Genomic DNA, 22,408 nt, shown 5'->3' on the forward strand with positions numbered 1-22,408 from the left:
TGACATGCTTTGAAAAATCTTTTCTAATGGGATCCTCTTCCCCCAAACTGAGATGCCAATTACAGTCAACTGGTTGGGGTTACATTTTGCATTTGATAAAATGGGAGCTGAGATGAAGAGAGAGTTCATACCTCTATCCTAAAATCTTCTTATACAACTCAAAATGGTAAGTGATTTAAGTTTAGCAAAACAGTAAAAGGACAAGTAACTTCCTCACAAGTTAACATTTGTATTTTACAAAACTTTCACTGGACTGCTTTCAGAACGTTTATGACACACCCGTTTATTCTTCTGAAACCCTCACTTTGAAAAAGGGACTAAACACAGGATAATGTGTTCAGGGATTCCCAACAGTAATTTCTTTTTTAAAGATTTTACTTATTTTTAGAGAGCAGGGAAGGAAGCGAGGGAGAGAAACATCAGTGCTCCAGACACGCCATCAGCTGGCCGCCTTCCACAGGCTGCCTCCCATCCAGGCACGTGCCCTGCCTGGGCATCAGGTTGGTGGGATGACGCCCAACCTGCTAAGCCACACCAGCCAGGGCAACACTTTCTTTTTAAATACATGTGCACTGAGAACAGCTCGTCTCTTTTCTCGTGTTTAACAACAGAAGCAGGCAGGCATAAAGGTGGGAAGAACTGTCTCTCAGGTCACCTCTAGCCAAGCCTTCTGCAGAGAAGCCTCCAGATGTGACGTCCTCCCAACGCCCCCACCCCCCACAGAGGCCTGACCCGGGTCCAAGTCCTGCGGGAAAACGAGCCCATTGGAGAACTGCGGTCTCCTCCAGAAAACAGATGAGACAAGACACAACCACACAGTCTCACATTTATTCACACAGAGGCGTAAGAGTTGGTACAAATAATAAACATTGCTTTAAATACAAATAAATAGTTCTGGTGTCTAAAGGAAACAACTCGAGATAATTCAAAGTCAAGTATTTTCTAAGTTCCTATTAAAAATAGAAGACTATTTTGCATTAAGTAAGTCCTATTTCACCACAACCCTTTGAGGACTTGAGGATAAAATGGTGAATTCTATACTCTAAGAAGTCACCAGAAGGACGGGACAGGATGCTCCCACCCCCCTGAACCATCCCCCAGATGGAAGAAGAGTTATTTGCATCATAGACAGAGCTACTAAACGCAGAAAGTATTGAATACCTAAAGATATCTAAAAAAGATTTACCTTGGGAAATGTTGGCAAGAAATTCTCTGAACTCATTCTGTGAATTCTGAAACTTCACTATGCTGCCGTTTTGGATCAAGTGTCTTAAATTCAGGTATGCTCACAGGAAGACTTCAGTGCCTATAGTCAAAGCTTCCTCTTGCTAAGAAGGATAATGGTAAAAAAAAAGTCTGTAATCACTAAGAATGACACTTAAGGTTAAAAAAAAAAAGATTTACCTGGTAAAGAAACGACAGTGCGACCCAGCGAAACAGCCTGTCTACCTGGCACCAAAATGGCACAGACTAAGAGAACACACTCCCAAATCACACTGCCAAATACACACGACGTATTTTCCCTCCTTGTTGCTTTAAGTCATGCAGTCTTTCAAGCCTGTAAAAACTATGTAGACCAGGAGGGCGTCGCCATCCAGGTGCCGGAGCAGCGCCTGCCCCCTGGACGTCCCCACCTCGCCCCGCACAAGACAGTCAGTTTCTCCTACTCAGACCCCTAAACAATGATCAATAATAATATGACAGAGATCAATACAGAAACGTCTAGGTTTTCAAAGATACTTTCTTTCCTATTTAGATCGACCGTGACACGATTCCAAACAGAACATCTCATGCTGTAAAAACAACCTCATGCAGTAACTAAGTGCATTTTAAAAGTCCCGTGTTACTAACGATATTTGGTATAGAAGGCAGGATTATTTAGATTTCTAAAAAATGATCACTATAGAATAAAAGTTGGATTTCCAAATAGAACTTCCATTGTGGTACAAAATGCTAAATTTGAGTCTACAGTTTTGTTGGCACAAACAATTTTAAGATATACACCATAGTTTTCCTAATTGGGATTTTAAAACAATAAGCGTAATTCTTAAACAGATTACCACAACACTTACTCAAAGAACCAGCTCCCTTTTGCCAAGAACTTTTTCCTTTTCAGTCCAGTTGGAGGGATTCCCACTGTGAATTCTGGAACCGCAGTTCCGAACACGACTCAAAACCTCTTACTTCCCTCCCTGACTCTTTCATGTTGTAAAGACACTTGAGCCCAGAAAAATGTTCTATTTTCTTTTAAGACAGACAATAATAAATTTAGTTTCCTGATTTAAATAATAACATTTTTTAGTTTGCCTTTCTCTCTGGCACACAATATAGTGTTTCTGGAGTTACAAATCCAAACAAACCAGATGACTAGAGCATCCCAGTGTTCAAATCACAATTTTGGATACGATCCTGTTTATTCTGGATGATGCTCAGTTCCACACATACTTCAGGGTTGAAACATCCATAGGAACATCCAACAATGTTATTTTACCAAACTCTAACATGTGATTGTGCTCCATTACAGTACCAGTCACACCCACAAAGTACAAAGGCAGAGAGGGTTTCAGGTGTGGTGACCAATTCCCTTTCGCTGCTGCAGTGACTCGTGACCATCATCTTCGAGATTTCCAAGCTGTTCTGGAGTAAGGAGTAGTCCTTTTTTTGTCTGGTGGCTTAAAGTAGGAATAAACAGGTGCTGCTGGGTACTCGGCATCGGGATTTTCTGCCATCATCTTCAGCTTTGCTTCAATGGCTTTTATCTTTGCAGTGACGCTGGAAAAAGGACAGGCAGAGGGTCAGCGTGGGCCTGGGTGCATTCAGAAAACAGTGTGTATTTCATTGTCCTTGTACCTCTCACTCATGCCAGAAAAGCAGCAAGATACTCAAGTGGGAACATTTGAAGACCTCACAGATAAAATGCACACAATGAATGACTGAGGCTCTTGTCTTCAGAAGGAGGTAAGCCTGAACCACCTGTTAGGTTTTTCTACGAGCCCAGACACTGTTAGGAGTACTTTTTTTTGTCTTGTCACATTTGATCTGAAGACACACACACTATGTGTTGGCAGAGAGTGGCCCTCAGAAATAACTCATGTTGGAACTGAAAGCAGGGTCTGGAACAGGTGCTCGTGCATCCTTGTTTGTAAACAGCATTGTTCCAAATAGTTAAGTTGGGGGCGTAAACCAAGCGTCCGTCGATAGGTGGATGCATAAGCAAAATATGACACATAATACATTTTAAAACATTATTCAGCCTTAAAAAGGAAAGAAAATTCTGACATTTTACAACATGGATGAATCTTGAGAACATTATACTGAATGAAAAAAGCTAGTCACAAAAAGACAAACACTGTATGATTCCAGTTAATATGAGATACTCAAAGTCACAGAGACAGAAAGCAGGGTGGTGGCTGCCAGGGGGTGGGAATAAGGGGTCACTGTTTAGTGGGCGTGGAGTCTCAATTTTGTAAGAAGACAAGAATTATGGAGGTGGACGGCAGGGGTGGTTGCACAACATCATGAATATATTTAACACCACTGAATCGTACACTGGAAAATTGGAAAAAATAGTTCACGTAGCATTGAAAGCAACACGGTGAGGCAGGTTATATTCTTACTGAGGTCAGCTTAGACTGTGTTAGACACAGCCAGTGAGTGGTACCAGTTGGATTTTGTCTCCAAAGCCTATTCTAGTAACTATTACATGTATCACCTTTCGAGTCACTGAGTAATAGCAAAAAAAAAAAAAAAAAAAACAACCATCCTGGAAATCCTATCAAGTCTCTTCTAATGAGGTAGCTGTACATCTGACAAATGTGTGTTTATAAAGGCTATCATTTACAGAGACTTATAATGAGGCAGGCACTGTGCCCACATTTCTCAGGTAAAGAATCAAGTGCAGAAAGGTAGTGATTTGCCCCATTTTGCACAATGCAGAGCCAGAATTCAAGTCTCGCTTCTCCATTTCCATCAGGCTGGGAGCTGAGCAGCCCTGTGCTAGGGAGAGGGACTGAGGGGACACTGCAGAAGTTGTACCGAATTCCATCCTGATCAAGGTCACTCCTGCCTTGGACCAGAATGCACTCAGGCAGTGGGGCTTTCCTGGCCCTGGCTCCCTGTCTTTTCCATTCTTGCTGCTGTCCATGGTCTCCAGACAGGGAGAGAAACTTGGAAGAGAACATACACACGGCCTTTTAGATCTCCTTAAAGGGTATGCATCTTCTATACACGCTCAAATTTTAAGTGAGCAACGTAAGTCAAAAAGCTACGTTAAATAAAAAAGAACACCGAGATATTACCAAGACGTACTCTGGCACTGCCTTCGTTAGTGGGACAGCCAGACATTCACCCTGTTACAAGTCTCGGGGAAACTGCCTCTAGTTAGGCACAGAAACTAAAAGAAAGATATAAGCTGAGGTTCTCTGACTGAAAAAATAACTGGAAAACACTAGGTTATCTAGTAAAAAGAGCAAACAAGGAAAAAATGACACTAAAGACATGTTCCCCGTAACATGAAGATCACCCAGCGAAAATGCAGTAACCCCTTCAGAGGAGGAGTCAGATCTGTGGGAACTTGCCCAGCACCAAACTGGAACCAAGGAGGCTCAGTCTTAGGGGAAGTAGCATCGTGGACGCACGTTCCCAGTGAATCTATAGGAGTTATTATAATTTTTTTTAATCTCTGGAAGTGCAAAAACAAGAACAGCACAAAAGTAAGAAATACCAATGATATTAAACTTTAATTAGTAACAAAAATAATTAATTGTAATCTACCAACGTTACCCTCCTGAAAACATTTCAGGATCTCCTTTCTCTGTGCTTTAATGAGGCAGCTGCGTATCTGCTGTTCGGTGTACATGATCTTCGAGAACGGCTTTTCTGTTTGTTTTCCGTCTGGCTTTTCATCCAAACAGGCACTGCTTTCCTGACTGTATGACTGAGTACTGATTTCTAATCCTTATAAAAATTGACACTCCTTCACGTATCTTCTTTCCCTCCCCTGGAGCAGGCTTTCTGAACTGTATCCCTACATTTACAATCTGGACTTCCTCTGAAGTAGTAACTAAAACACTGAATTTTGAAGTCCAGTAAAATTGGCTTTAAATGTGACTCTGCTATTTGCTAACTGCGTTATCTCGGCCAAGATATTTTACCATTCTGAGATTCAGTTTCCTCTTCCGTGAAATGAGTGTAACAGGACTTTTACCAGAATTTTCTAATTAAATGACATATGGCAGGTAAAGTGTTTAGCACCCTGCTCGCTTCACAGTAAGCTCAATAAATCATGACTATTGTTATTGTTAAAATGTCTCCCAAGGCTACCGTGCAAAAACAACCCCCCTACAACCCCAAACTCTACTTGTGCTCAACCATGCATTTAACTTCCCCTTTCTCTACCCAACCTTTAGTTCCTTCTGTTTTGAATTAACTCCAAAGAAGTAACCAACAATTTGTTCCTATGCTGTACCAAACCGTTACAGTTGCTGAAATGGTACATAGAATTAAAGTGCTGCACCCAAAACTTCTGTATAAAGGAACTTACAGTTGGGGAGGAATTAGTGTGCAATGACAAATGCCCAAGAGACACAGGCCTCGTTTAAAATGCTTACTTTTAGGGTAGAGGCCATGTCTGGCACACCTTTATATTCCCAGTGCCAAGCACAATGGCTGCTACGTGATAAGTATATCTAGTCTTTTCTGAATGAATTCTATAAATGGGGGGGATGGGATGAGGGGAAATGTACACATTCTGAAGATTAACTTATCACACCTCTGAACTTGTCAGAAGTTACCAGATTCCATTCTCAATTCAGAGTCTGAAGAGTTACCAGAGTAGGAGCGAAGGTTTGGGGCGAGGGAACAGCTCCAGCTCACGCACAGGTGCCGGGTTTCCCACAGCCCGCCGTCTTACCTGAGGTTGGACTGAGCGGGCTCAGTGCTGGAGGATGGCTCAAGGCTGATGGGGAGGATCTTATCACTCTTGTTATGATCGTATCTCTGAAAGTAAGTAAGGGAAAGGGGAATCACTCACCTGGGCAAAAATCAGCCCTCTACTGCAGGGCATGGGCTCAGATATTCCAACCCTACCAGTGTATCATCGGGGCATTTCTAGACGATTGTAGGGCTGCCTTTACATTTAGAATTAATGCAAAACTCCAAACAGTTTTGGCTTAAAGCTATGCTATACATTTAGAAATAGAAGTTTAGAAGAAGTCTCCCATCTAGCCATTAGTCTTCCCTATTCAGTAGGGAAAGAATTTCAAGTTTCAATTTCACAGATGGTACAGATACACAGCAGGACTGCCCTCTGACATTCTTATTTCAACGGTCACGTATCACCTCTTACCATATTTATTTTGCTTCATCCAAAACACTTAAAATTTTGCTAGATTTTTGCAAAGTACCCAGCATAACATTCAACTCCTAACAGGCCAGAGTAGAGAAGAAAAATAGTAACAGCTTTCAGCCACTGATACAGAAAACATTCTCCAGTAAAAGAGCAGTTTAATTTGATGTGAGATAATTACATACTTCTTGTAAAAAGTAAAAATAATATGACAGAGCAATCGGGAGCCTCTGGTCAAAAACAATCACAGGAGAAGGGAAGTATGGGGTGCATAATTGCAAATGAGAGAAGGGATGAAGAATGATTTCTCCTGTGTGCCTTTTCAACGAGATGCAGAATGAGAAAATAACAGCCAGTTTGGCAAGTGAGATTTGATTTTTAAAACATTTTTAAAAAGATTTTATTTATTTATTTTTTGAGAGAGGGGGAGAGAGGGAGGGAAACATCTACATGTAAGAGATACATAGATTGGTTGCCTCTTACATGCCCCTATCCGGGAATCTGGCCTGCAACCCAGGCATGGGCCCTGACTGGGAATTGAACCAGTGACCCTTTGGTTTGCTGGCTGGCGCTCAATCCACTGAGCCACACCAGCCAAGACAGGCTTGATTTTCTTTTAAGTAAAAAAGCTTTTGGTAATTCTCCTTGTTTTCCTATTTTCAAGGTAACGTGCCCTAGAAATTGGGACGCTGGGACCGACTACCTAAAATACTCGTAAGAATCCAAAGCGTCTCAGCTTGGATGTTTCATTTCTAACTCGACTGGAAAGCCTGTTGGGTAGAGCGTCTCTGATCGAAAACCCAGGCTATATATAGCTAAAAACTGAAGCTCCATTTTTAACTGTCAGAAATCTTTTCGCAGGCAGGTCTTGCCAAGACCTCACTGCAGAAGGAAGGGAATCGACACTTGGGGTTACTCCAGTCCCCGTACTTCACCACCTCTGGGCTGGCTAAGGCAGAAGACTATTCATTTTTTTTAATGGTCACAGCTTTTCCAGTGCACTCTCCCAAGAGACTGCCTGCAAGACGAATAAGGCAGTGTGCCACTTCTCAGGCCTTGAAGACAATACAGATACTGCAAAGTCCCAAAATAACGGAAAATAACTGGCGTAATGAGATGCCAGTGTTTTGAGCACTCATGCAAACGGCCCATTTCTCAAGCATTTAGAATAAACATTCAAACTCTTTACAGAGTTGAGAGGCTGGGGAGAGTCTAATAATGCCTAAAGCAACTAATTTAAAAAATAAATACATTTTTCCCCTCCAAAGAGCCACTGCACCAAAAAAAAAAAAAAAAAAAAAAGATAGAGGTCTGAGTATATACATCAGCCACATGGAAAAATCAATCAAAACCAGAATCTGTGGGTATGTGGAGGGAAACAATGAAGGAACTTAATCCCTCCTGAGATGTTTCTCAAAAGAAAAATCTGCCGACACACATGGTAAATACAAGTAGGAGACCAAAGTATGGCTGCCCCAGATGTACAGAGACTGGGATGCAAATGGGTAAGTGGACCGCTGTCTTTTGGAAGACTCAGTCCGGATGAGCTATGGCTCTTTTCCTAGCGCACCAGACTTACCTTGACCTGAGCATGGGCCCATCGCACCACCAGCTTCTTGGACAGAGCCAGCTTGCCATTGAGACACTGGATGGCTTGCTCTGCTTCCTGTCGAGGAGAGGGGTGACAGTCAGTCAACAATTCAAATGCCCACCTAGCTGTTCATAAGGGCTTCACTAGTTGCCATGGCTGAATTTCCAGCCAAACTGCTTTTGGTAAACAACTGGCAAGGCGTTTATAATAGTTTAAAAAAGCAGAATAATCAAGAGGGTTTGAGCTTTTTTTTTTTTTTTTTTTTTTTAGCTAGTCAAACCAAAATCCAAATCCCAGCTCTGTCAATTATTGGTAGTGTAGTATTTGGCAAGCTAGTCAACCTCTGAATGTTAGCTTTTATACCTGTAACATCTGGATAACATTCTTTTTGGTTCCTCAATGGTATGTAAGGGGTAAAAGAGCACATGTAAAGCATGGAGCATATGGGAAACACTCAACCAGTGTCAGCTAATGCCACTGTTCTTACTAGGTGACACCTTTCTACATCCTTCCATTAGTTAGGGCAGTGCCTACTCGGTCAAGAAATAGTACTGCCCCTGCAACTGAACCCTGGACTAGGGGTCGTACTCCCTGGGTCCAAAGTGAGAAAGAGTAATGGCCTCAAAGGGTATGTATAAGAGTAAAGAAAACCAGGCCGAAGAAAGCAGGAGTGAGTCAGAGCCTGTGGGCAAGGTGTTGGTGTGAGCCAATCTGTGCACCTGGCTTTCAGGGCCAGAAGTCCCCTGGCCCTTGCCCTATCAGATACAGGAGGAACAAGGCTGAAAGGAATTCCTGAGGCTGGACAACAGGCACTCTAGGACCTTTCCAGGAAGCCTGGCTGTACTTTTCCACCCTGCCAAACCTTCGCTGCTCCATCTGTATCCACGACACATTTGGCCAAGAGTAATCCATATTTACTGGGGGTGAAGGAGCTGCTAAGGAACAAGAAGAGAAACAGAGACAGCACATCTGTCTGAGACTTCAGTGTAAGACCAGCAGGCACTCCAGTCCAGTTGTACCGGTGACTGTCTTACTCCTCTGGAACAATATGACATTCAACAAATACTTATTGAGTGCCTGTGTCAGATATTAGATGGTCACTGGCAGGCACCCTTGCCTCACTGCAGCACGCAGAGTTAAAGCAACAGATAGGAGAGACATTTTATTTTTAAGTTTCATTTAGTAAGTTAGAATTTACACAGCACTCCCTATTTATTCTGTAGCATCAGCAGTAATAAGATGCCAACAGGGGACAAATGGTTTAAGAAATAATTTCCTATTTCTGAACCTCATGTCAAGTTCTTATAGTTAACACTGTTATTAAATGCCAATTGTGTTTTCATACACACCCTCATCTAGTCTCTCAACTTTCTGTAACGGAAGAAGGTGGTAGGTTTTTAATCCTCATTTTTAGATGAAAACTGAGGCCAAAGAGGTTGAGAGACTTGCCTAAGTTAACAAGTAAAAAAGCCAGAAATAGCAGCTAGGCTCTGTGACCTCTAGTCCAGTATTTTTAAACCAACATCTGCCCCTGGCATGACCACCAACTTCGTTGTCTGTAAGAATCTTCAGCACACTCTATCGCTGAGGAAGAATAAAGTATTTAAAATGCTAACCAGCCCTGGCTGGTGTAGCTCAGTGGATTGAGCATGGGCCTGTGAAGCAGAGGGTTGCTGGTTCGATTCCCAGTTGGGGCACATGCCTGGGTTGCAGGCCAGGTCCCTAGTAGGGGACACGGGTGAGGTGGCCACAGATTGATATTTCTCTCCCACTTTCTCCTTCCCTTCCCCTCTTTCTAAAAATAAATAAATAAAATATTTTAAAATAAAATAAAATGCTAACCATATCAGACATTCTTTTAGCCCCCCCCCCCCAAAGCTTGAACAATTAGAATAGCAACGTATCACTTATTGCCTAACACGATTTCAAAAATTAAATCCCCGGCACTGGTCAGGACAGATGACATCTCAGAACATGCTGACACATATTTCTTAACAACAATGTGGCAGTTATATTGAGAAAAAAACATGCATGACCTTCGCTGACACCACACCATCTTCCTGAATGTAGTAAACATGCACACAGAATTATAAATATATTGCTACTGCATCATTTATACTCGTGAATTACTGGGGAGAGCCTAAATAGAAAACAATTAGTCAAATAGCTTAACACATGGTCATATAGTGAAATATGCAGTCATCAAAAATCTTGTTGATTAGCTTTTAAACTAAGGTCTAAGTTACATCTAAAAAATGTATAAACAGTAAAGATACAGATTGATGAATTTTTATATATTTATAGCTATACCGGAGAAACCACAATATCATGATATAGAATGTTGCTATGTATCCAGTGACAGAAAAACATTTAGTATATTTTGTGTGATGAACAGGATCATATGAGCCCATTCATGTGTTATAAAGCCATACATGTGTTTATATGTGTGTATGAGTGAAGTCTTCCAGAGTTGTTGTTTTGTTTGTGAGAGTGTGAAGAAAGAGACCAGAAATGTAACTAAATATTAACAATATTCCCAGATTATTTCTGGGAACTGGGCTGATAAGTCACTTATCTACAATAAGCATGCTTTACTTTTATAATTAAAAAATCCAAATATAATAATTATTTTTTAAGTTTAAGATTATTAATTTTTAGAGAGGGAAAGGACGGGAGGAAGAGAGGGCAGAAACATTGCTGTGCAAGAGAAAAAACAAAACAGAACTGGGAGGAGGACGTCCACGTGTTTAATGTGGGCATCCTGAAGCATCTGATCAGAAAAGTAGGTCAGCTGCCCGCGTCCACAAGCCTAGGGAGGGTGGATTTTGGAAATTACTCACTAGTTCATTTGTTTACCAAGGATCCCCTTTGGGACTCAGGGCAAGGCACACAGGGACAAATCAGCCATGGCCCTGCCCGCAAGGAACTGCTATTCCAGTAGTTAAGGGACACGCATAAATACTCATGAGAGAGTCTAAGTACTGTGAGCGGGGGAAGGTTCAATTACCTGCTTAGTTTCAAAGTTAACGAAACAGTACCCTCTAGGCTGTCCCTCCAAAGCACCCGACTTGTGGAAGAGGAAGTCAAACTGCTTCACTGTGCCAAACTTCTGGAGGAGCTTCAGGAGGTGGTATCTGTGGAGAAAGGACAGCTCATGAGTGCACTCCGGGAGTTTGTTGGCCAATGAGCCTGAAGTGTGAGATAAAAGCTGGAGAACTTTACCCCAGGGAGAAAATCTCCCGCCCCCGCCGCCTTCCTCCAAACTGCTGTGTTAGTTTGTTTGGCAAACAGAGCTGTTTGCCTCTATTTGGAAAGGGAACTGGAATTGTCACGACTGTGCGTCTGTCCAGCACAAAACACCAAACAGAAACCACGCCCAACAAACAGCTGTCTGGCCCACAAGCACCATTTGTTTTTCTTTGGGAGAAAAGCTCAAAAATAGTGTCGATTTATTTATTTTTAATTTCTTGGCGATGAAACAGTATTTGTGAATAACTACAATTCCATCAGAAACAAACACCCACACTTCAAAAGGGAAAGCCTACCATATCTCAAAACTGAAGTAAAAAATACGAACACATTCACACAAACAAAATAGCCCTGAAAGACTTCCCTATTTTACAGTCATTAGGCCCAAATAGCACTTGTGAGAAACTCTGCCCAAAGCCAAGTCACAGCTAGTGGCGCTTCCATTAAGTGCTAGAGAGTTCCAATTCCTCATGTGACTGGGCATCAGGAGAGTGCGGAGCCACAGTGGGGCTGTGGCTGGTCTCACCCAGGGGAGGGGACTCTGGCCAGTTCGATAAACTATCTGGCTGTGGGTGACTAACCCGCCTCAGCTGCTGAGCGCAGTTTGTAGTCTGGAGTGTGGTTGAATAAAGAATATAAGTGGCCAAGGAAGAAATTTACTGAGAACTCTTGCTTGCCACTCTGCTCCTTGTCCCCTTCTTGGATTCCTTGCTCTAAAACTTACTTGGCTTCCACAGAGCTTTTAAGTTATTCACACAGACACGGACTAGCAGGTTGCTGTGGTCAATCTCAATTCCGACTTCCTGTCATCTGATGTAAGGGTGAGACAAACCAACAGCTCTCCCATTTCCTTTTCCTTTGGCCTTCCTCCTGGCTTCCTCCGCACTATTCAAACGGAGTCAAGGCTTTCTCTAAACAATGCTGTCCCTCTGATACTAAAAAGGTATCAGGCCACATGCTAAATCTGTTATTACTGGGAATTCTAACCCACAGGGAGTCAGTGAAGCTGTCCTTACAGCCACATTTATATTCACATTGTTTTTTAGGAGAAATGCATCGAGATTTTATTCTTGACTAAGAATCTCCTTTGGGAGGCAGAAAGGTATGAAATGGATCATACACTATACTAAATTTGACACTAACGTACATTGGCAAGCAAGCCCATTATCCTGGATCAGATGCCTGACATGGTGGAGCAAGGAAGACACTATACAGGTCTTTTACTGGGACAGGATGCAAGGATCCCAAGGCATACTGTGGATATTCACCTGGTCTTTAGACCTATTTTGAAAGAAAAAACAACCCTCTGGTTTCCAAATTCTCAACTCCCATCAGGAGACCCCAATTGTAAGTGAGAATGTAGGTGATTCATCAGGGGAAAGTGAGACATCTCAAGTGCAAATTTCTGGTTTTAACTGATTTTCTGAACAGCCCTGAAAGGGTAAGTCTGAAATACAGACAGATGGGCTAGAAGAGTCTCCCCCACTGCCTTTAACTCACAGCTGTGTTTCACTCACTACCCCCATTCAAACCTTACCACTGCACCAGTTGCCATGAATGGTGGGTCAACCCCGTTTAAAAAAAGAACAACAATCTAAAGGGCTACTGTGGCTGGTCATCTTTTCATTAGCTCTATTCTGCTTAATAGCAGGAAGGTAAGGCGATCGGCATTTCCTAGGAAATGAATTTTAATTTACTCAGGAAAAAAATGCCGACAGATTATTCTTTGAAAAGCTAACATTCATGTTTTGCCCGAGAACTGCGACCTTAAGATTCCAGGAACATCTGCTGAGGTCTGTGTCTTTCAACTTCTCCAGGATTTCTTTTCTTGTTTGATAATTCCTTGAAATTATCGGAACACCGAAACAAAAGGAATGAAATGTTTACTCTTTTGCTTCCTGGAGATGGGGACTGCCTGCTCTGATAGTGAAAAAAGCCCGAAGACTCTTGCTTTCACATCTGCAAGCACTTTTATCTGCTGCTCAAGTGCGGGAGCGCACTGCTTGCTCCTCAGGGTCTGCTGCGCTCCAGGGAGCGTGGGCCCCGCACCCTGGAGCTAGAGTGACTGTGCCAGCAACCGAAACCACTGTTTTCTGTAGTGGGTCTTTAAAATGGCCTTCCCTTTTTAAAGAAATTAATTAATTTATTTTTCTTTTCAACACTATTACAGATGCCCCTATTTCCTGCCTCCACCCAGCCCCCGCCCCCCCTTCCCTCCAGCCATCACCACACTGCTGTCTGTGTCTGTGGGCTATGCATCTGTGTCCTTTGGCTAATCTGTTCACCTTCTTTCACCCAGTCCCCACTTCCTGCTCCTCAGATAAGTAATTAACCTATACAAGTGTTTAAACAACTGTGTGTCAAAAACTGTATTAGGCACTTAGACTACCCAGATGAACACAACCAGGTCCCTGACTTCAAGGGCCCCAAGTTCTGGCTGAAAGAACTATGTAATCGAACAATTACAAAACAGTGGCAAGCTTGCACACAGAGGTATACAGGTAAGCATAAAGAGGAAGAGGACCAACTGTGCCAGGAAGATGGTGGTTTGTGAATGCCAAGTACACAGACATGAGGTGAAAAAGAACTGGGTCAACTGGAGAGAGTGGCAGCAGGAGATGAGACTGCAAGGCAGGCTGGGGACAGGTCGTGAGAAGTGCCTAACGAGAGAATTTGACTTTGGTGCTGTAGGCAATTGGGAAGTCAAAAAATGACATTGAAGATGACTTTTAGTGCACACTTTGTTTGAAAGAAATCAAATCTTTCCAAACTTACATAAATTGTTTTGTGGTGGGACTTTAGGTGCTATGCTCTGTATGTAATCGATGGGTCTTACTGTGTTTCGGATTTAAGTAAGCCAACAGTAAGGGCTGTTTCATGCAAACCAGGTCATGAAAAGCAGCATAGGAAATAGGAAGGGGTGGGCTGACAGGGAAAGAGGGGTTTCTTCAAGAGTATACACACTGCCCTGACATGTTAACGCATTTATTCTTCCTTGCATTCCAGTTTATCCGTGGGAGTCTGTATCAGGACATTTCCACCTGGGTGACTCTCAACTGCTTTCAAGTTTACTTGCTATACCCCAAATTGCCTTCCTCCCCTCCAGCTACCCCAGTGGTCAATGTGGATGAGATTCTTTTACATTTCTGAGGCAAGAAACATCTTAACTCTCCACTCCTCTTCAATCACTTTTTCTTCATCTCTGACTCACCACTGGTCTCCAAGTTCACTGTCACTGTCTAGGTCATATAATGGCAGATCTGCAGCTAGTCTTCATCTTCAGTCTTTGCCCCTCCAATTAATCCTCCTTACTGATGTTGATACCATTCTAAAAACATCACTTTGTCACTCTCCTACTAAATACCCACAGTGAGTCTCTTCTACATGAAATTCACACTTGTCTGAATAAATTTTATTTTATTTTTTCCCTAAGAATTTTATTTATTTATTTTTAGAGAATGGGGAAGGGAGGGAGAAAGGGAGAAACAATAATGTGTGGTTGCCTCTTGCACAGCCCCTACTGGGGACCTAGTGGGTCCTGCAACCCAGGCACACGCCCTGACTGGGAATCAAACCAGGACCCTTTGGTACACAGGCCTGCGCTCAATCCAATGAGCTACACCAGTCAGGGCTTGAATGAATTTTAAAGGCTGTCTTAATCTGACAGTATCCAACTATTTTCATTATGATTTAGTATTCAACCTCTCCTTTCGTCAAAAAGGTCTTCCTGATGTTCTGTTCACACAACAATCTTTCATATTACTACCTTTATTTATGATTCACCATCCATTTACAATGCTCCTTCTTTTAGAATTTCTCCTGGCTTTATTCTGGCTCATGCTTCTCCTTGTGCATAACACTATGATTATTAGGTTGGCTTTCCACATAGCTCATTTAATATTAGAAAAAGAAAGCAGTATTCACTCTTTTAGAGTGTGGAACTGTAGTGTGGAAACTGTAGTGTGGAAAACAGACAGTATCTAAGGACATGAACTTTTTGGCTTTTCTAATGAAGGCGCTACTAATGATATTTGGAGGTGTTGCTTTAACTTCACAGTTAGATTAGGTCTTGTAATTTAAAAGAAGCCCTTACATTTAAACATTTAGAATAGGATGCTTTATGTTATAACTACTCAGTTATGTGGACTATCACAATTATCTATTTGTGCAAAGAGCACTATATCAGGCAGTGGAAAACTGAAGTCAACTCACAACTGTTCCTATAGAAGAAGGAAAATATCTGTTCCACTTGCTTCACAAGGTTGTTCGCGATTAAATAAAAGGAACCAATACAATGTTAGAGCTAGAAGAAATGTTCAGATCATTTAGTTGAATATTCTCTCTATGAATAAGAAATATGAAATACAATGTAGTTGAAAGGAATCATCATTCAGTAGAAAGAACATGGGTTTGGAATGTGCTACCTCCATAAATAAGAATATGTCACCGTCACCCTAAATCCAAATTGCTGACATCTAGTCAGTCATTTCGACACTCCTGGCCTCTAGCATGGCCCTCAAGTGGGCAGCACTGCAACTGCAAAGTGAACACAAATAAACGAGAAGCAGGATATTAGAGTGATGGACAGTCACGCTCATGCACGTGCTGTGGAGAGGAGACGGGGGGACACCCTACTGTAACTCGAGCACCACTCAGGCCAACGACTAATAAGCACACACACAGGATTACTACAAAGAACTGAGTGGAAAAGTTTTTAACTGCTGCTGTTTTACACACTCCCGTAACCATTCATGACAGTAAAAACACACTATAATTTGTCTTCTAACACAAGGTAAAAAAGCATTTCTTTCTATAGGAGAGGTATTCAAATCAATTTATAAAAGAGATCAGGGAGAAGGATGGCAAAACATGACTAGGCACAGGAAAGAGAGGTAAGAAGGGTTTTGCTGAATGGGAAACAGCAGGAACTAGTACCAACTTGGTGGGGGGTCAGTGTAAGAAAACTGGAGGGTGCCCTGCAAACTTCTGTCAAGAGTCATAGACTTTTAGAGAGCTGGATTCAAATTATTCTCTCTGAGACTGGAGGATAAGCCAGGTACCACAAGATCACATAAGCGTAATCATATAATCCCTTCAATGTTTGTGAATGACCAAATTTTAATAATTAGTCTAAACTATTACCTACCTTGAGAGGAACAGGATCCAGAAGTTTATGTGGTTCAAAAACTTGGAAGGAAATCACATATTTCTGTAAGATCTACCATACTAAAATGTTAGCTTTCATTGCTATAATTAAGTAAATTAAATGAGATAATACTAATCATTTCATGCTAATCATAAGCTATGATTGGTAGTTATGACTTTAAAAGAGATTTATTACTATTTAATAAATCTGTTTAATAGGAAAAAAATCATTTTAAAATAAGGAATCCACAGAGGAAAAATGATCTCTAGTCATATGGGTAGGTAGCCCCAGTAAGGCCTCAACCTGAAGGTTAGTACTTGTTATCCACCTTTAGCCTGATGTAAAAAGAGCAGAGAAACCAGTGGAAAAGTTTTGTTCAATGTTCCTATTAATGCTGTAACTGAAGAAAACATTCATGTACCCAGCTTATGACAATAAACTGAGTTGGCGGATGCCCGTGTGAACCTTCCTGTCAAGCAGCGGGACACAATTAGAACTAGGGTCTCATTACAGGGTGTTGTGGCCAAAATACTGACCACTGTTTCCAGGCTCCAGATGATCAGAGGTGGGAATGGAAACCACTCTCAGGAGCACCCCTCTCAGTGAGAATTTTAGGTGGAAAAAGTGTCTCTGATCAGCACACATTAAAGGAGAAGTTGGGCAGATTCACACACTCATTCTCAAAGCCATAAAGAGAACCACAATTGACGCATAGTCTGTATTTCAGGGCCCTTATACCAAGGTCACATAATATGGGGCAACACATCTTAAATACCATCATAATTTCCAGAGGAAGCCAGCAGTATCTACTTTTCTATGATTTGAGTTTGAGCAGGTTTAAGGAACTAACCTTTTCTGCCATGATACATTGGTTTACATTGCTTTTCCTGTCTCTTAATTCCACCCCTTTATGTATCTCCTCTTATCCCAGACTCTGTAGGTCCCTTAGTCTCTTCTTCTCTTCCTTTTAACACTATTACAAAGGAGCAACTTCTAGGACTGATGATATCCTCCACACTTACTTTAAGCATTGTCCCCATCCAGCTCAGTCCATTCACCCTACTACCCTGCCACTAACCACCACTCTGTCCCTACTGAACAACTGAGGGAGGGAAAAACCTTTCCATTCTTTTTACTAAGAAATGCCTTTCCACTGTAACATCTGCAATGGAAAGCGTGGGCAGTCAAAACAATTCAATTAGCTTTGTGACCGTGGTGGGCAAGGCACTTTCCACCTCTGGGGCCTTGGTCTCCTTCACTGTGGGTTGAGAGAGCTGGACATATTGGAGGTCTCCATGTGGCTGCCTGGAGTCCTGCCAGTGACTGCTAAAGAAAGGGCAGCAGCTACCAAACCCTTTGGGAGCGCCTTTCTCCCCTTCAGTCACAGTAGCTCTGAGCCTTTACTTCATATACGGGTTCTGATTGCTTTGAGACAAGGTTGCTCAGATTTTAAAAGTTTGAAAACTGCTTACCATGGGGCCGTTGGTTTCATGCATTCATTGAATGAATGAAAAGGGACTGTTGTGATCACTAAGGTCCCTTTCAGTTCTGACCTCCTGTGCTGTTCAACATGAATTAGAGTCAAGTGCTGCCGGTTTGGGAAGGTACAAGGGTTCTTCCGCTTGTGCCTTCATTCTGAAAGAATCATGCCCAAGGCTCATTCTAGAAAATAATTTCCTGGTCACCAGACACAAGGATTCAAACAGCTGAAAACAGGAGAACACCTTTGGCAAGTGGAAAAAAGTACACAGTTTAAAGGCTATTCAAGTCTATGTCTTTGCAGTAGAAGAGCCCAAATGTAACAAAATGTCAAGATAACTGGATGATAAGCTAATAACAACATCCCATTCCCTTTAAAAACAATTAAAACACAAGCAAAAGGGTTAACCCATATCCTAAAACAGTTGAAAATTCTTCTGAACATCATCACTGCAAATATAATAATTTATAGGTCATAATCAAGATGACTTGGACTTACTCTGTGATTTTGGGGTCCAGGTTGCCAATCCATAACCGGTGCCCTTCCTGCAGGGAGCCCTCTGACAGGATGGATGCGTTCTCCAGGGGAAGAGTTTTGGTTTCTGCTTCCATCAATCTCTATAAAATACTACAGGAAATGTGAACATTCAGGCAGGAGAAAAGAAACACTGTGTGAATATGAGACTTCAAATTCAGTTCAACAAACGTTTATTCAAGGAGGGCACGTCCTGGGCAGTCCTTCAAAGGCCTCAGTTCTTCCACAACCAGGGCCCCAGCACCAAGTCCCTTGGGACAGCTCCTCTGGCAGCCAGAAAGCAAAAGCTTCCTTTTAAGGTGAAAGGGGCGTGGTTCTGTGTGCAGAAACTAAAGCTTCCCTCTTCTGAAGCCAGAGGCTGACTGGGCAGGAGGCCAAAGCCTCTCAAGTCTCTATGACTATTCAATGCTCCAGTTTAACAACTATCACCCAAAATGAGCTTTGGAAACTACCAGAAAGAGAGTCTTAATGGCATTGAAGGAGATGGTTAGGCAACAGCAGTAGCACTTCTTGTTCCCATGGAAGAGGCAACATAGGAAATTTAAGGCCATATATTTTGGAGCTGGAACTGAGTTTGAATGCAGGTTGTGTTTAGAGGCCTAAACATTCTAGGCCTCTGTTTCCTCATTTATATAAATGGAAATAACAGTTCTTATTTTATAGAGCCACTGTGAAGATGAACAAAAGTGCATCAAAAAATTACTAAACACTGCATCAGACAAAACTAAATAATCAATAAACATTAGCTATTATCATATTTACTATTTTGAGACACGGGGAAGAAGACTTCCTCCTTAGCTATTCCATTTCTACTATTTACTAGCTCTGTAACCTTGGGCAAATTACTTAAGCACTCTGTGTCTCAGTTTCCCCATCTGTAAAATGGGAATAATAACTCATGAGTTGTGCAGATTCACTGAGTTAATACACCTAGAGCACCTAAGAAGCATTCAATCAGTATTAGCTTAAATTACTACTAGTCTTAGTTCTCGAAATGACTCATCTCATTTCTCAGACAAAAAAGGAAGATGAAGATTATGATGGAGACAGTAGAGGACAGAGTAGAAACCTGGTATCTGAAGACCAGGTTTCAAATGCCAGGTTTTGGCATTTCCACTGGAAGTCACTTCTCTCTAAGCTTCATGTTCCACATTTCTACATAATAAACCTTGCCCTGCTTATAATTTACCAATTAAGGAGAGGACCAAAAATGAGACGCCAGCTATGAAATACAGCATTAATAAGTGTATAATGTGGCAGAAAAAGAAAAGAAAAGAGGGCTGGGAAGATGGCAGGCTGTGCCAGACTTCAGAACTCCCTGCAAGATAAAACACGTGTCCTGCGTAACCAGAAGTGTAACCAGAAGTGCCATAGAAGTTGGTGCACAGGAACTGTCTCCATAACAACAGCTGACAGACACAAACACTGCCATTGCCTCTCTGCATCCTGGCCCAGCCTATGAAGCCCCGCACAGTGGCCCCAAGGTAGCTGTAAACGGTGTTCATCCATCCCCACACAAGGGTACTTCCTTCCCCACTCCCGAACTCAATCTGCCCAACAATGTGTGACCAGCAGCCACCAACTGCTGAACCCTGGGCTTTGTGCTGACAATAGAGAAATGAATAAGCCATAGCTCTCGCTCTTACTTCCTGAGAGAAAAATGAACCAGACATAAACAAAATCCCAGGAGTGGAAACAGGGGAAGAGAAACATTTTGTCTTCTCTCTGCTTTCCATTCCTCCTCCTTTCTTATATATCCTTCATTCAAAAAAATTTATTGGGGTTCTATTTTCTAGATATTGTCTAGGTACTGAAGACAGAGCAGTGGACAAGCAAGGCCTCTGCCCACAGGGTGCTTATATTTGCAGGAGGGGCAGGGCAAAACAAAAACAAAGCGAACGAGATGTAATTTGTGAGAAGTGCTGCAAACACAGTTAAGCAAAGTGATTCTACACAGAGACTGGGACTGGACCACGGTAGAGCTAGCGGAGAGGAAAGGCCTCTACAGGACCTGACATTTGAGACAAGACCTGAATGATAAGACCTTCTAGTTTTCTCAGGTCTAAAAACAGCAATGACACGCCAACAGCTACTTAGTATCATAGGAGGGTGCCGTTTTTGGCGGGAAGAGCACAGGCAATCAGCCCAAAGATTTGCACTCAAATTTTGGTTTTTTGCACTCAAAAAGTTGTGTAACTTTGGTAAGTCACGATCTCCTCCTCCTCCTCTAAGCATCGTCTCCTCAGAAAAGCTTCCCTAATAGAGTGAGCTCCTTGTCGGTCTCCAACACGGCCACCTTTTTCTTCCCATGCACTACTAGTTCATTTACTGCTACTTACTGTTTTATCTTGTTTCCCTCACTAGAGTGTATGCTACTAGAGGACAGGGCCTTGACTATTTTGATCATGGTTCTCATCCTCGCAAGGCTCACGGTGGGTCCCCAGTATTTACTAAATGACTGATGAAGTGAGCCACTTCTCTACCAGGAGCCTCAGATTCTTCTTGCTAGAACGGCACAATTATCCCTATCTCACGGGTCGTTAGAAGGCTTAGATAAGACACTATCTGTGACCACTCAGCGCTCCTCCCAGCTGAGCTGCAACAATCCTGGAAGCCAAGAGCACTCATATGGGGAAAAATGAAGTGCGGAGCAGCAACGCCACTCGTTCCTAAAAGCTAACTGGAACGGCGGGGTCAAGCCTGGAACCCCTGCTTCCCGATCCAGGCCGAGAATTTCTAGATGCGAAGGGTCACTACGCGGATTGTTATTTCCGGGCCAGCGGCGAGACAATCCGGGGCGGGGCCTGAGAAGCGTCCTCTAGGGCAGCCTACTCCAGGAGGCCCTCCCGGCACGACGCTGCGGTGCAGGGGAGTGGACTCACCTTTTGGCCTCGGCGTCTTCCCCTCGGCTCATTCCCCTCAAAACAAGTTCCGACCCCACGGTCGACCACGCTCAAGACGCGTCCGCCTCAACAGTCAGGGTAGCCAGGCCGCGGGTGACGCACTACGCCTGCGCCGCCGCCCCGCCCCGTGACGTCATGACGCCAGCGCCGCCGCAGCCGTCGCCGTGCTCACAAGAGTGTTTTCCCATATCGTAGGTGATAGCTGGTGAGTGGCGTCGGCGCGACATCGTCGCGCACGTGGGGTCCGGATGCCAGAGACTTCTAATAAAGGACTTCTTAGGGATCTTAGGGGGCCTGATCGTGGTCCCCGGGCACATTACATTCGAGTCCCGCTTGACCTTTAAGGCTGGGGACGGGACCTGTCGCACCGGAGCAGGTCTCACCGGTTGGGGGCGGAACATGTCGCATCAGCTAGGAACTTCGAGGATTTGGGGTCTGTGTGTGTGTGTTGGGGGGGGCGGGGGGGATAGCTTACTAAATTGTAGCCTTAGTAGCCCACCACCGTGGGTGTAGATGTTACTACTCCCGAGATACAGAAACGGAAGCTGAGAGATAATGTTGCCAGGATCACGTGGCTGATAATTAATGGAGCTTAAATTCCAAAGCCTCAACTTTTAACCATTAGTCTGTGCCGTCCGGTGGCGAAACAGTTGTCATCTCAGTAGCCCTTATCTGGTTACGAAGTGCTTCTGCAGCCATTATCTCACTTGATCGACCCGGACGAATGGTATTGACATCCCCTTTTTACAAATTAGATTGAGATCCGGAGAGCTCGACCTGTGTAAGGTCGCATACCTAGTAAGCGCTGGAACCAAGACCCTTTTCCAGGTCTTCTCTGAGTTTGGTGCCCTTTCCTTTTGCCACAGTCTCCTGTATTTCTCAGAATCTTGGAAAGTTTTATAATTGGAAAGAACGAAAACCTAGCCCGACCCTTTATTTTACAGTTGAGAAAACAAGATGCAGGTAGGAGAAGCGACTTGATACAATTCACAAATCGGTAGTAGAGCCGCCACAAATGCATTTTGGACACGAAATGGTTATGAATCTGAAGAGGATGGTTGGCAAGGAATGACGAGATAGGAATATTGGAATCCAGACTTCCTATCTCTTCCACCTTTACAGGGTCTCCTTTGGTTGTGCCAGGGACATGATATAGTCA

The 22,408-nt window shown here is 43.0% G+C and overlaps 2 protein-coding genes across 3 annotated transcripts in view; one reads left to right on the forward strand and one right to left on the reverse strand.

Moving 5' to 3' along the window:
- Positions 1 to 814: 814 nt before the first annotated feature.
- RBM18 (RNA binding motif protein 18) lies at positions 815 to 21,355 on the reverse strand. The gene is made up of 6 exons (XM_037059214.1): positions 21,229 to 21,355; positions 18,311 to 18,439; positions 10,945 to 11,071; positions 7,926 to 8,012; positions 5,912 to 5,997; positions 815 to 2,772 (listed from the first exon to the last, which is right to left on the reverse strand). The coding sequence occupies exons 2-6, from the start codon at positions 18,421 to 18,423 to the stop codon at positions 2,613 to 2,615; spliced, it is 573 nt and encodes a 190-aa protein (XP_036915109.1). The 5' UTR covers positions 18,424 to 18,439; positions 21,229 to 21,355; the 3' UTR covers positions 815 to 2,612.
- The window catches only part of MRRF (mitochondrial ribosome recycling factor), a 50,117-nt gene continuing 49,064 nt past the window's right edge, over positions 21,356 to 22,408 (forward strand). For both annotated transcript variants that reach the window (XM_037059212.1, XM_037059213.1), the window contains exon 1: positions 21,356 to 21,454. The gene's annotated coding sequence lies outside the window, so the exon portion shown is untranslated. The remainder of the gene's footprint in view (positions 21,455 to 22,408) is intronic.

The sequence above is a fragment of the Sturnira hondurensis genome, unplaced genomic scaffold, assembly GCF_014824575.4.
Source record: "Sturnira hondurensis isolate 20B ecotype Veracruz unplaced genomic scaffold, ASM1482457v3 Scaffold0010448, whole genome shotgun sequence".
Lineage (NCBI taxonomy): Eukaryota > Metazoa > Chordata > Mammalia > Chiroptera > Phyllostomidae > Sturnira > Sturnira hondurensis.